At 35.4% G+C, this 12,568-nt stretch overlaps 1 protein-coding gene across 2 annotated transcripts in view; it reads left to right on the top strand.

Moving 5' to 3' along the window:
- The window catches only part of HERC2 (HECT and RLD domain containing E3 ubiquitin protein ligase 2), a 107,353-nt gene that overhangs the window by 45,791 nt on the left and 48,994 nt on the right, over window positions 1-12,568 (top strand). For both annotated transcript variants that reach the window (XM_013129594.2, XM_005151396.4), the window contains 20 exons: window positions 198-368; window positions 475-578; window positions 693-843; window positions 1,465-1,679; window positions 2,553-2,685; window positions 2,795-2,922; window positions 3,038-3,233; window positions 3,805-3,941; window positions 4,443-4,616; window positions 4,699-4,835; window positions 4,925-5,076; window positions 5,524-5,715; window positions 6,558-6,745; window positions 7,259-7,451; window positions 8,045-8,227; window positions 8,770-8,954; window positions 10,552-10,699; window positions 10,795-10,991; window positions 11,236-11,466; window positions 11,900-12,035. In XM_013129594.2, coding sequence (XP_012985048.2) covers window positions 198-368; window positions 475-578; window positions 693-843; window positions 1,465-1,679; window positions 2,553-2,685; window positions 2,795-2,922; window positions 3,038-3,233; window positions 3,805-3,941; window positions 4,443-4,616; window positions 4,699-4,835; window positions 4,925-5,076; window positions 5,524-5,715; window positions 6,558-6,745; window positions 7,259-7,451; window positions 8,045-8,227; window positions 8,770-8,954; window positions 10,552-10,699; window positions 10,795-10,991; window positions 11,236-11,466; window positions 11,900-12,035 — 3,351 coding nt within the window. The remainder of the gene's footprint in view (window positions 1-197; window positions 369-474; window positions 579-692; window positions 844-1,464; window positions 1,680-2,552; window positions 2,686-2,794; window positions 2,923-3,037; window positions 3,234-3,804; window positions 3,942-4,442; window positions 4,617-4,698; window positions 4,836-4,924; window positions 5,077-5,523; window positions 5,716-6,557; window positions 6,746-7,258; window positions 7,452-8,044; window positions 8,228-8,769; window positions 8,955-10,551; window positions 10,700-10,794; window positions 10,992-11,235; window positions 11,467-11,899; window positions 12,036-12,568) is intronic.

The raw sequence follows: 12,568 nt of genomic DNA, 5'->3' as shown, positions 1-12,568 counted from the left end.
AGAATACAGCATAAAGACAATTTAATTGCATGGTATGTAGACAGGAAAATATTAATAGCCCTTTGACTTCTGAGCATATTGAAAGCCTTCAGCCTTTGAACAGAAGTGAAGAATTTGGTTAGGCAACTATTTAAAGAATGTTCAAAAAAACTTTGTTTTTCTGCTGATAATTTCTCTATTCTGTTTCATACCTGTAGGTTCATTTTTTACTGGCCAGAGTTGCAGAAATAATGAGGAGGTGACACTTATACGTAAAGCTGATCTAGAGAACCATAACAAAGATGGAGGATTTTGGACAGTGATTGATGGGAAAGTGTATGATATAAAGGACTTCCAAACCCAGTCTTTAACTGGCAGTAGCATACTTGGTGAGAATCAGCATCTGAATTGAAAACACAGATTACTTCTGTTTCAAAACTAGATTAGATTAACAGCTTTTTAGATATTATACTGACTACCTCATTCTTGCATTAGCTCAGTTTGCAGGTGAGGACCCAGTTGTTGCTTTGGAAGCAGCTTTGCAGTTTGAAGACACACGGGAATCAATGCATGCCTTCTGTGTTGGCCACTATATGGAGGTAAAAATGTTATGTGTTAACGGATACATACCTTCCAAAGTAAAGTACTGCTTTGATATGAGAATCCTTGTTGGAGCTCAGTTCTAGCTTTCAACTAGTATTTCTTTTAATTAGTCTGACCAGGAAGTGATTACAACGCCAGATATCAGCACTTTGTCATCACCTCTAATAGACACTGAAAGGAATTTGGGTCTTCTCCTTGGACTGCATGCTTCCTACCTGGCAATGAGCACACCACTTTCGCCTCTGGAAGTTGAATGTGCCAGTAAGCAGAACCTCATTTTAAGCTTAAATAAGTGATAAATACTAGGGAAAGCATGCAATAAAAAGGCCAAATAAGTTAATTTGGAATCTATCACCTCTTCGGTCTTGCTGTCTTCTCCGGAAGTTCTTTATTTGTGATGTTAATTACCACACTCATCAAGGTCCACTAAGGTAGAAAGACTGAAATGGGGATTAGATAATTTTAAAGAGTTAAATACCCATATTTTTTGTCATATGGAAGATAGTATACTGTAAGAGACAGGAGACTGTATAGCACAGTTACCTCACAATCTGTGTTCAATTAAGAGTCCCTGAAGCATCTGGTGGTGGAGTCTATCTTGTTGGGTATCTTAGTTTGGTGAATAGATGGTATAATTCAATATTAATCACAGAAAAATAGCTAAGACCCTATTATCTCTGAACAGGTGATGGCTGCCCTGTTACTTAATTGTTTCTCAGTTGCAGGCCCCCCCTCCTTTTTTTTTTTTCTTCTTGTGAAAAATTTTCATCAAATGGAAGGGCTGCTAAACCTTGTTTGAAGGCTATTTTATTTGAGGGAATTGTTAAGTGTTGATAGCTTAGTCTTTCATCAGAATATACATGTGTGTTTCCTTTCTTTTAGAATGGTTGAAGTCATCTATCTTTTCTGGAGGCTTGCAAACTAGTCAGATTCATTATAGTTATAATGAGGAAAAAGATGAAGACCATTGCAGTTCACCTGGTAACACTACCCCAAACAAATCAAAACTATATACACATCGATTAACTTTGAGTGACCATTCACAGCCTTTTCTCCAAGCTATTGCAGATAATAATATTCAGGATCACACTGTAAAGGTAAGCCTTCAGTAATTCTGTTCACAAAAAATGTTGCTGAAGGGTGACAATGACAGCCTGAAACAGTTTTGTCGGTCAAAATTTCCTTAAGTTATAGCAAAATAGTTGAAAAAGTTATTTCAGAATTACTTTTAGTGAAAGGAGTGGTTGAGTAATACTAATGGATAAAATTTGCCTATCTCACTTAGTACAGTTTCTTCTTATGAATTTTTGAGTGGTAGAACTAAAAAACATAAATGTATTCTTACAAAAAAAAAATTCATTACTTTCTATGTCAAGTTTTAGTAGTATTGACAGACCCTGCTCACCTTCAGTTGAACCAAGATGGAGTTTTCTTTGCCAAAGTTCAAATGTATTTTGTTTGTCAGGTACATGTACGCCCTGAAGTCCCTTTGTGCCTTAGGGTTCAGGTTTCACTTAGCTGGACTCACGGGCATTATGAAACCCACTAAAGTTTACATGATTGCCGTCTTCTATAGTACCTTCAGGTTTTTGAACCTGTTGAGTTCAGTTCCTTTATCAAAACCCTCAAATAAGTCATTGGGAAAATAACATAGCAATAAGATGAGCTAGAAGAGAATTAAAAATTGTCTTAGGTGACCTGACTATGTCAGAAAAATATAAAGGCAGTAGTAGCTTTATTGTTTGAGCCATGTTGTTCTTTGTACAAGAATGATAAAGGGTATTCTTTGCAATATTGAGTTGTAATTCCTGTGTATTAAAAAGCGCATAGTATGTGTTGTATCTCACTTCACCTGTTAGTTCAGATTATGGAGGTTATTCAGTGTTATTTAAATGCTGGCTGCAGTATTTTAGGTCATTTCATTTTACTTAAAACCAAAGTTAAACAGAAGCTGTTGTGTGTTTTTGTAGGACTTCTTGTGTCAAATAGAGAGATACTGTAAACAGTGTCACTTAACAACACCAATCACATTCCCTCCTGAGCATCCTGTGGAAGAAGTAGGACGTTTGTTATTATGTTGTCTTCTGAAGCATGAAGATTTGGGTAGGTAGGCTTGTGGTATAGCTGTCCCAGAATACATCTTGGACTAGTTTAAACTCTGCTATGGATGATTTTGGAAACGCATATTTAGAGATTGTCTTTTCCCATTAAGGTCACATAGCGCTGTCTCTTGTTCATCCTGGTACCCTTGGAGTTGACCAGGTAAAGCACAAAACCTTACCAAAATCTGTAGTGGATGTGTGTCGTGTTGTCTACCAAGCAAAATGCTCACTGATAAAGGTAAGCCTTGTAGCTGCTGAAGTTCAGATTGTTTTAAGTGTTTTATTAATAAGTTACATATTGTTCATTTTGTTGAATATTAAATGGTAACCTAATCTTTCAATGCCATTTCTAGACCCATCAAGAACAAGGACGTTCTTACAAGGAAGTTTGTGCTCCTGTCATTGAACGTTTGAGATTCTTATTCAATGAATTACGTCCTGCAGTTTGCAATGATCTCTCTATAATGTCTAAATTTAAACTTCTGAGTTCCTTGCCCCGATGGAGGAGGGTAGCTCAGAAAATAATTAGAGAAAAAAGGAAAAAAAGAGGTAAGGTGACATTAATGTATTTTCTTTGAAACAATGAAAATCAGTCTCATTCCAAGGTTTGCTGCGCTATATTTGAGGCTTGTTAGCTGAAGTATCAAAGCCGTTTGCTTTCTGATGCATTTTCATGAAGTTTTCTAAATCAATGGCTACGTGTCAGTTCCTAAGCAAGAACAGTCAGACAAGAGGTGAGGCAGCCTTCTTTGTGTTCCGACATATTAAAGATGATCCATCAGTATCAGTCCTTCTGAACTGGTTTTAGTAGAGTCTAACTAGAAATAGAATCTTATCAAATATTGTATTTTATTAAATGAGTGTAGTTGGAGAACTGTTTTAACTTGAAATAATATGGTGAACGTTCAGCAAAGTGCTTTTGAAGTTGTTTTTTTAGAGATAAAAGCATGTTGCAGATATTACAGAGCTAATTTAATAATAGTTGGACATATTGTTCACCAAGAGTACATTTCCATTTTATTACAGGCAGGTCTTAAATTAGGTTAATCATGCAAACCTAAAAATGTGACACTGTAAAATGTTATCAGATTACGTGAAAGAATGTAATTTTTGTTTATAGTGCCAAAAAAATCTGAATCTGCTGATGTGGAAGAATCCAAAATCGGAAATGAAGAGAGTGATTTAGAAGAATCCTGCGTGGTACCTCATAGTCCTGTACCTATAGATAAAAGACCCATACCAATCAAATCACCCAAGGTAGCATATCAGATACTGACTCAGTCTTGTGAATAAAATTAACAAGAGGAAAAAATATAAGCTAAAGCATGATTGTTATAACTTGACGTTTAACATTCTGATAATGGCGTTTAGGTTATATACTTAAATACGGTGCACTCTTTTAGTGAGACCTGGAATAATTCCTAAAACAATTCTATGTACTGCATATTTAGACTATGTAAGTATACTGTCTATAATTTTTAGGTAGTCTTAGAAGTTTCCAGATAAAGCTTAATTTCAAAATAAAAGATTTTGATGGGTTACTTCCTATTTTTTTGAGCATTAATGCACTCAAAATTTTATGAAGCAATAGTAAACAAGAGAATGAATTGCAAATAATACAAAGCTTTTTCCTGGCTTTGAAGAAGTTCCTCAACTGTTTTAAATTTGAATATGGCTTTACATGAAGTAACTTACATTTTCAGTTATTTAAAATTAAGTTGTTTAAAATGTTTAAGATTCTGCCTCCCTGTTTTGCAGGATAAGTGGCAGCCACTTCTGAGTACAGTTACAGGTGTCCACAAATACAAATGGCTGAAGCAGAATGTCCAAGGCTTGTATCCACAGTCTGCCCTTCTTAACACTATTGTTGAATTTGCGCTTAAAGAAGAGCCGGTGGATGTAGAAAAAATGAGAAAATGTTTATTAAAACAGGTAAAATGTATGAAAATGGGATTGCATGTGTTAGCGGTTTACATAAATATGACAATTTTCTTTTTTTTTCCCTCTTTTGCAGTTGGAAAGAGCAGAAGTTCGTCTGGAGGGAATAGATACTATTCTGAAATTGGCAGCAAAAAATTTTTTGCTTCCATCTGTGCAGTATGCTATGTTCTGTGGATGGCAGAGGCTTATTCCAGAAGGAGCCAATATAGGGTAAACCTTTTTGTTGCTTTTGCTTTCACAATTCTTCAGTAAGAAAAAAAACCCAAAACATATTTTGTTGTTGTTGTTTTTCTATGAAGAGAGCCTCTTACTGACTGCTTGAAGGATGTTGATCTGATCCCACCATTTAACAGAATGCTGCTAGAAGTAACTTTTGGGAAGTTGTATGCGTGGGCTATTCAGAATGTCCGGAACATCTTGCTAGATGCCAGTGCAAAATTTAAAGAACTAGGTAAATCTAATTTTTTGATGTTGGCTGGGGAGAAAAGTATTTTAAGTGAGTACTGTTGCAGTTTGTTGTTTTTTTTTTTTTTTTAAGTTCTTAATAGTTGGGATCCTAAAATCAGTTCCTTTGTTTTTTACTGAGGATTACTTTGACTTTCTGTCTGTCCGCGTGTCACTGTGTGCTCCCCTCCCCAACCTCCTTAACTCAGTTTTCAGTGTTTAAGAGTATTCCTGGTTTTCCAGCAGGAGGTGATTTATTACTCATTTGTAATATTTCACCATTAACATCTAAATTCTAAAAATTCAAAGTTTCTTGGAACTTCAGCTTGTAATTTCTTAAAGTGAAGCATGGAATTCAGATATTTCAAACCATCAATTAAGTTATTCCATAACCTATTTTACCATAGTTCCCAAATGTTAACTGACTTTGTTATTTGTATTACTCTTGAATTAGGTGTGCAGCCTGTTCCTCTACAAACAATTACTAATGAAAATCCAGCAGGACCAAGTCTTGGAACTATTCCACAAGCACGTTTTCTGCTGGTCATGCTCAACATGCTGACTCTGCAGCATGGTGCAAATACCTTGAGTCTCCTCCTTAATTCTGGCATGCTAGCATTGACACAAACAACTCTGCGGCTGATAGGTATGAGATCTTGTTTGGAAGAAAGCACATGTTTTGTAAATCTGTATTTTTTCCCTGTTGGTGTTCCCAAACTACATAATTACTTTGTTTCTGAAAGGTAGTACATAATGATGTTTACTTTTACCCCCAGTATAAAAACCGTATTTATCTGCATCTGTAAGCATGATTGAGAAGGAAGTTAATTTGACAATAGCCTTTATTCAGTCACAGTTTTCTTCCTAAACCTTTGCTTTAGCCATCCCTTGCTAGAATTTAGGAATGATAGTGTAATTTTGATGGAAACATTATAGATAAATTTAAAATGGAAAATTTTAAATTGAAACATTAGGAAGTGCCTACTCCCTACTCATTCAGGTTCATTTGTTCTACCTATTAAAGCCATTCCCAGTCTGCATTTTTAAGCTGGAAAACCCTTTGTTTGTTCTGCTATAAGAAGTTCTGTGATGTGTTTTGCTAGGATTCAAGTTACCCTATTTTTTTTTTTTTTTTTTTTGATAGTACCTTTGGTTATAACTTGTACTTAACTGGAATGCTCATAGGAAGATTTTACCAAAAAATTCTGTTAGTAGAACCATTTAGCCACTGGACTTGTTATTATAATATATCTACCTTATTTTGTTTCTTACTGTGTTTAAAATTAAGTATTTAGAGTCCTGTGTATTCAAAGCAATTACATCATAGTTTCCTAAAAGCTCATCTGACTGCATCACCTGTTAATTCAGCTTTCCTATTTGTTACTGCTTTTATATTGCAAACCTTATGTGCCTTAAAGTTTTGCATATGTATATATGCATATAAACACAGCTGGTTTTAAATTTTTTTTCATGCTTTTTCTTATTTAGGACCTAGTTCTGATAACATTGAAGAAGATATGATTGCCTCTTCTCATGGAGCTTCTGCCACAGTCCTGGAAGAATCAAGAAAGGAGACTACACCTGTTCAACTCCCTGTTTCTGGACCAGAGCTGGCAGCCATGATGAAAATTGGTACCAGAGTGGTGAGAGGGGTAGACTGGAAATGGGGTGATCAGGTACAACTTCCTTCATACAGATTTGGCTGTGTTAAAATCTAAAGTCTGTTCAGTGGAATGTATGTGAATTTAATGTTCAAACTTTAAAGGTCACTTTACCTTTCAAAGACTTGGAGAATTGACAGAAAATGTATTAATTATTTGTTTAACTTAATTTTCAGAGATGAAAATTCTTTTTAGTAAGACTGTTCTGATTAATGTTTTAAGAGGAAATTGAGTCACTTCTATGCTTCAGTAGTGTCATACACTTACAACTAGATGTGTGTGGCACCTACGTAGTACATAGTGAAACAGATCTAAACATTGAGTGTTGCTGTGGTTCACTGAGGTTGCTTCTTTTGAAGACTGTGAAGTGCTTTTCAGCTTTATGCTGGATTTTGAAACATTGTTGAATGTTTACTGCCTAACTATTAGTTTAGCAGCAAAAAAGAGTAACTGCATTATTATTTTACGAATTTTGAGTATGAATTAGTGTTGTTGATTGTGTAACTTTGAGCCCCTCTCTTTTGTCAGGATGGACCCACTCCAGGTTTGGGTCGTGTGATTGGAGAACTGGGAGAAGATGGCTGGATTAGAGTACAGTGGGACACCGGAAGTACAAATTCTTACAGAATGGGGAAGGAGGGAAAATATGATCTCAAACTAGCTGAGCCGCCACCAGCAACGCAGCCCACAACAGAGGATTCAGACACTGAAGACGATTCTGGTAAAAAAGCAATTTTTTTTATAAAAGTAGAGGCAGGATTTTAATTGAATTCCAAAATTGGTATCTTGTAATATCAAAAAGCTTCTTTCATAGGAAATTAATGCTTCACCAAAGACGATTAATTTAATAGGTGTATATTTCTGACCAGAATGTTTCTTAAGATAGCTTTACTCTGATAAAGGAGGGTAGAGAGCATGGTGTCACATTTGTTGCATATTCATGGGCTAGAGAAAACGGTATTACCCAACTGAAATAGTTTCAGTTACAGATACCAGGAGATATATGTTTTAGCATACATTAATGTCATTCTGCAGTGATTTTTTATATGGCCTAATTATACATCTAGTCACACTGCTTCCCTGGTTCTTGGCACTGCATTTCCTTTTAAGTTGTGTACTGCTAGAGAATAGCTTGAAAATCTCTGCACAAAATGTCTGGTTTATATTTTGCTGTTGCAGTTGGAGGTGAGGAATCTTCTTAATGTCAAATCATTTTAGAGGAAATATTTATAAAAAAATTCTTAGTTTCTTTTAAAAGTCTTTGTGAAATAGTTTAACTCAATACATTTCTTTGCCTTCTCTGTCTCTCTTCAGAAGGAGAACAAGTTGAAAGGAATCTCCATCCTACTTCCATGATGCTGACAAGTACTGTGAACCTGTTACAGACACTTTGTCTCTCTGCTGGTGTCCATGCTGAAGTCATGCAAAGTGATGCTACTAGGACTCTGTGTGGTCTACTCCGTATGCTTGTGGAAAGCGGAACAATAGATAAATCAGGTACATTATGTAGAAACAGTCTGATTCAGCTATGTGTTTCAGTTTTGTACTTTGTCTTGTAATTTTGTAAATCTTTTGTTACTAGTTTTTAATCCTTTAAGGCCAAAGGATAGAAAAGGCATTTTCAGAGCTTTTAAAATCTTAATTGTTAGCAAAGACAACATAAATGGTCTTGAGTATTATTATGACATAATTATAAAAGCAGGAGAAACACATGAGATGTGGAGCATCAGGATGTGTATGGTTAACTTGGACAATGTATTTCTTAACAGGTTTTTTTTTCCTGTTTAGGGACAACAATATGACTGGATATGCCTATTCATTTCCATAACTTCTTTGTTAATTTCAAAAGTAATGCTGTTAACTACTTTGAAATGAGGAAGCTGTATGAGTATGAGAATTGCTTTAAAGGCATTTCTAATAAAATTAATTACAGGCTCTAAAGCTTAGTGTTCTGATTTGTCCAAAAATTCCCCATGTAGTATATAGAGAATTATGTAGCTGATGGAAAAGTCAACCGTTATATGTATTTTTATTTTTAGCTTCCTTGCCAAATAAATTAGTTTATAAAGAACAGCATAGGAGTTGGTGCACGTTGGGATTCATTCGAAGTATAGCACTCATGCCTCAGATGTGCAGCACTCTTAGTACACCTCAGTGGATAACTTTGCTGATGAAAATTGTTGAGGGGCATGAATCTTTCACTGCTGCTTCACTACAGAGACAGGTAATGTGTGTATTTCTGAATTATTTTGATAGGTGATTAATTTAGTACACTTTATGTGTCTTTAAAAGTAGAAAAAAAGTGAATATTAAAAACATTAATTAATTGGGAAAAAGATAACCTGTTGTCTTGCATTTAGAATTCATTGTTTTAAAAAACATGTTAAGTTTCTGAGCCTTCAGGGCACTATAGGCTCCATGGTTCTAGTGAAAGCCTGAAAGTTTTGTACAGATGAGAGGTCAAAAAAAAGTGTTCCAAAAATGTATTCTAGAAACTCCCATATAATGTTTCCTAGAAGTTGCATAAAGAGAAGAATAACAGGAAGATGATTAGGAAAAATGTGCAATTTCATTTTACAGTTAACAAATTCTGTATTATTTACTGCCCTTCCTTCCATAACAAGCTGTTGTTATTGTTTAGTTACAGTCTTTCTTAAGAAGCTGCACCTTTGCATCTTATTTTGGTATTGTTTTTCTTTTGTCCCTTTTCCCCTTTTGTCTTCATTCTCTCTTTTTTTTTTTTTTTTTTTTTTTTACTTTCCTTAGCATCTTTTTCATGAGATTCAAAAGCAGCCTTATTATGGAATAACTCTTCCAGGTTTTAGGGCTTGGAGATCAAAAGGTCTTAGTCTTTTCCTTGATAAGACATTTTTTTAAAAGCCTTGTATCATAAAGGCCTGTAAACTTCTTGTGATCCTCCATCAAATTCTTGCCAGTATTTTTACTGTGATGAAACTTCTGTCATCATCCAGGCCCTAGTGCATTAGAGTTATCTGTGCTGTTCAGGGAATACTGGAGAGCAATGAGCATTCCTGATGTATCAGCATCTAACAGAGTAACAAGAAAAAGATGAGATGCTGAAGTTTAGAAAGACATGTTATTGACAGAGGTTTAGAAGAAGAGAGGTCTCTGTATTGGTCTTATGTGTAGAAGATGAGGAAGCTCCAAATGTGGAATACTTCTGTTCAGAACATGCAGCCCCCTCTGCTCTTTGATACTGCAGCACTGCACCTTCTCATGTTTGTCAGTCCTACACTGAGTGTCTAGGTTTAGAGATGCCAGCCAGTTCCTTCTGTACATGTCAGAGGCCCTTCTTTCACAGTAACTGCTCTTGGATATCACTGTGGTTGCTTTTTTGCCGCCTTATATTATTCAGCTTTATATCTCATAATTTTTGATTATCATACCTTTGTTGCAGAACAGTTGGAAACTTTCAGTCTGAAATACATCTTAGTACTAAGATCTGAGTCTGAAATATGAACAAACCTTTCCATTCTGTATTACTATCTTTCCTATGTGTTTCAGTCATTTATATTCTTTCTAACTGTGTATTTGTCTAATGTCCTGAGTATTGAAGAGGTTGGATTCACTAATGTGCCAATAAAATTGTTACTGACTTGGAACTGGCACAACTTCTTTTAGAATATTTCTTAGCAAACTGAATATCAGTAGCTCTTAATTTCCACAGCTGGAAAGAAATCAGCATTATAGAAATAATTACAAAGGAAAGCTAACCTTCTTCTGTACTTAATATGTTTTCAAGTTTCTTTAATATTTGGTGACTTAGAATGGAATAACACCGATTTTTGTTCTCTTTTTAGATACTTGCTGTACATTTATTGAAAGCAGTACTTCCATCCTGGGATAAAAATGAAAGGTCAAGAGACATGAAATTTCTTGTGGAAAAACTGTTTGGGTTTTTAGGCAGCCTGCTTAGTACTTGTTCTTCAGATATCCCGCTACTCAGAGGTAGAAAAATTTTCTGTTAGTGGCTTATTTTCATGTATAAAAAAAAATGTATGCATGAAATTCATAACTGTTGTGCAATTGTTTTGTCTTTACAGAATCTACTCTGAGAAGGAGAAAGGCCCGACCTCAAGCATCTCTAACTGCCACTCACAGTAGTACTTTAGCAGAAGAGATAGTGGCACTGCTGAGGACGCTCCATTCACTCGGCCAATGGAATGGACTCATAAACAAGTACATCAACTCTCAGCTAACCTCCATCACCCACATCTTTGCAGGAAAACAGTCAGAAGGGGTAGTTTCCACGTTTTAAAATAGCTCATTTTTTTTAGCATTATTTATTTTAAAATTATAAATATTAAATGTTTGTAAACAATATTAAACTTAATTTAAAAACCATTTTTCTATTTGTGTGTATATATATATGTATTTATGTGTTGTAACTTTTAAATTTAAGTATGTGTGATTAACTTTGTATTTTAAAGCAGGTAGAAGTATTATGTTTTCTCCCTACAGTTAATTTTATTGTTCTTTGTTAGGCTCTGTTGGATGACTACTTCCCTGACACTGAGAATCCAGAGGTGGGAGGCCTAATGGCAGTGCTAGCAGTGATTGGTGGCATAGACAGTCGCTTGAGACTGGGTGGACAAGTAGTTCATGATGAATTTGGAGAAGGCACAGTGACACGCATCACCCCAAAAGGGAAAATTACTGTACAGTTCTATGATATGCGAACATGTAGAGTGTGCCCTTTGAATCAGCTGAAACCAGTAAGTTCATTTTGTAGAGACTTTAATACAGGGAGGAGCATGGTTTAAGACTCTGATATGAAAGCAAAGAAAATATTTGTTGTTCATTCAGTAAATACGTCAACATCCAATGTGTACAATGCTCTGAATGAAAATCTAAGATGGTACTCATGGGAACCTCTGTAGGGCCTTTAAGGCATTTCCTCATTTGTTGAGGAGGTGAAAAGAAAAGGGATTTGAGCTGAAGTCATTTGACTTAAGGTAGAATCCCAAGTCATGACAATGTGATTTATAGCTGTTGTATGAGAGGAGCATATTTATTTGTGTTTAACTGAAGAAGAGAAAAAGTAGCATTTGTCAGTTAATAAACATTGAAACTTTGAATGATTTTGTAAAATTTTACAAAAATGCTTATCTAAACTTGTTTTTGTCTGGTTCTTCCCCCACTGTCCAGCTTCCAGTTGTGGCTTTTAACGTGAACAACTTGCCTTTCACTGAACCTATGCTATCCATTTGGGCTCAACTAGTAAACTTGGCTGGAAGTAAAGTAGAAAAACAAAGAATGAAGTCTCCCAATCAAGGTCTTTCAGGTACAGTATTTTTTTCCTTTTTTTGTTTCTTGTTTTGTTTTTAAATAGATGGATATGCTTTTGGAAAGATACCGCTAACAGCAAATGTACATAAGAAAGAGGGTTTTCTGGAACCTTGGCTTTTTCCTTAGTCAATATTGAATAATAGCATTTATGAGACAAGCTTAGCTAAGAGATGAATTACTCTGCACTGTAGGTGAAATACCATTTTACTTTGCTGACAAAATGTAAATAAGGTTTGGGGCTGGACTTCTTGTACTGAATTATTTAAAATCTGGGTCCATCTTTACTGCGCCTATTGTGCTGTGCATCAGCTCTGTGATTGTTCACAATATGAAAAGTAGGAAGGCAGTGTTTTTAGTATCATGGGTCACAGAATGTGTGCAGACTTTTTTTCCAGGTGCTTTTCGAACTGCCTCATATCATCAGTATTTCACAAGCTTTCACATAGTGAGTTAAGGTGTAAACTGATCTTTGGGCTGAGGTTGTATGAATGATAGCCTTCTCTAATACAAGAGATTCCTAGTGCTAAC

The sequence above is a fragment of the Melopsittacus undulatus genome, chromosome 2, assembly GCF_012275295.1.
Source record: "Melopsittacus undulatus isolate bMelUnd1 chromosome 2, bMelUnd1.mat.Z, whole genome shotgun sequence".
NCBI classification, from domain to species: domain Eukaryota; kingdom Metazoa; phylum Chordata; class Aves; order Psittaciformes; family Psittaculidae; genus Melopsittacus; species Melopsittacus undulatus.
This window is presented reverse-complemented; position numbering and strand designations above follow the sequence as displayed.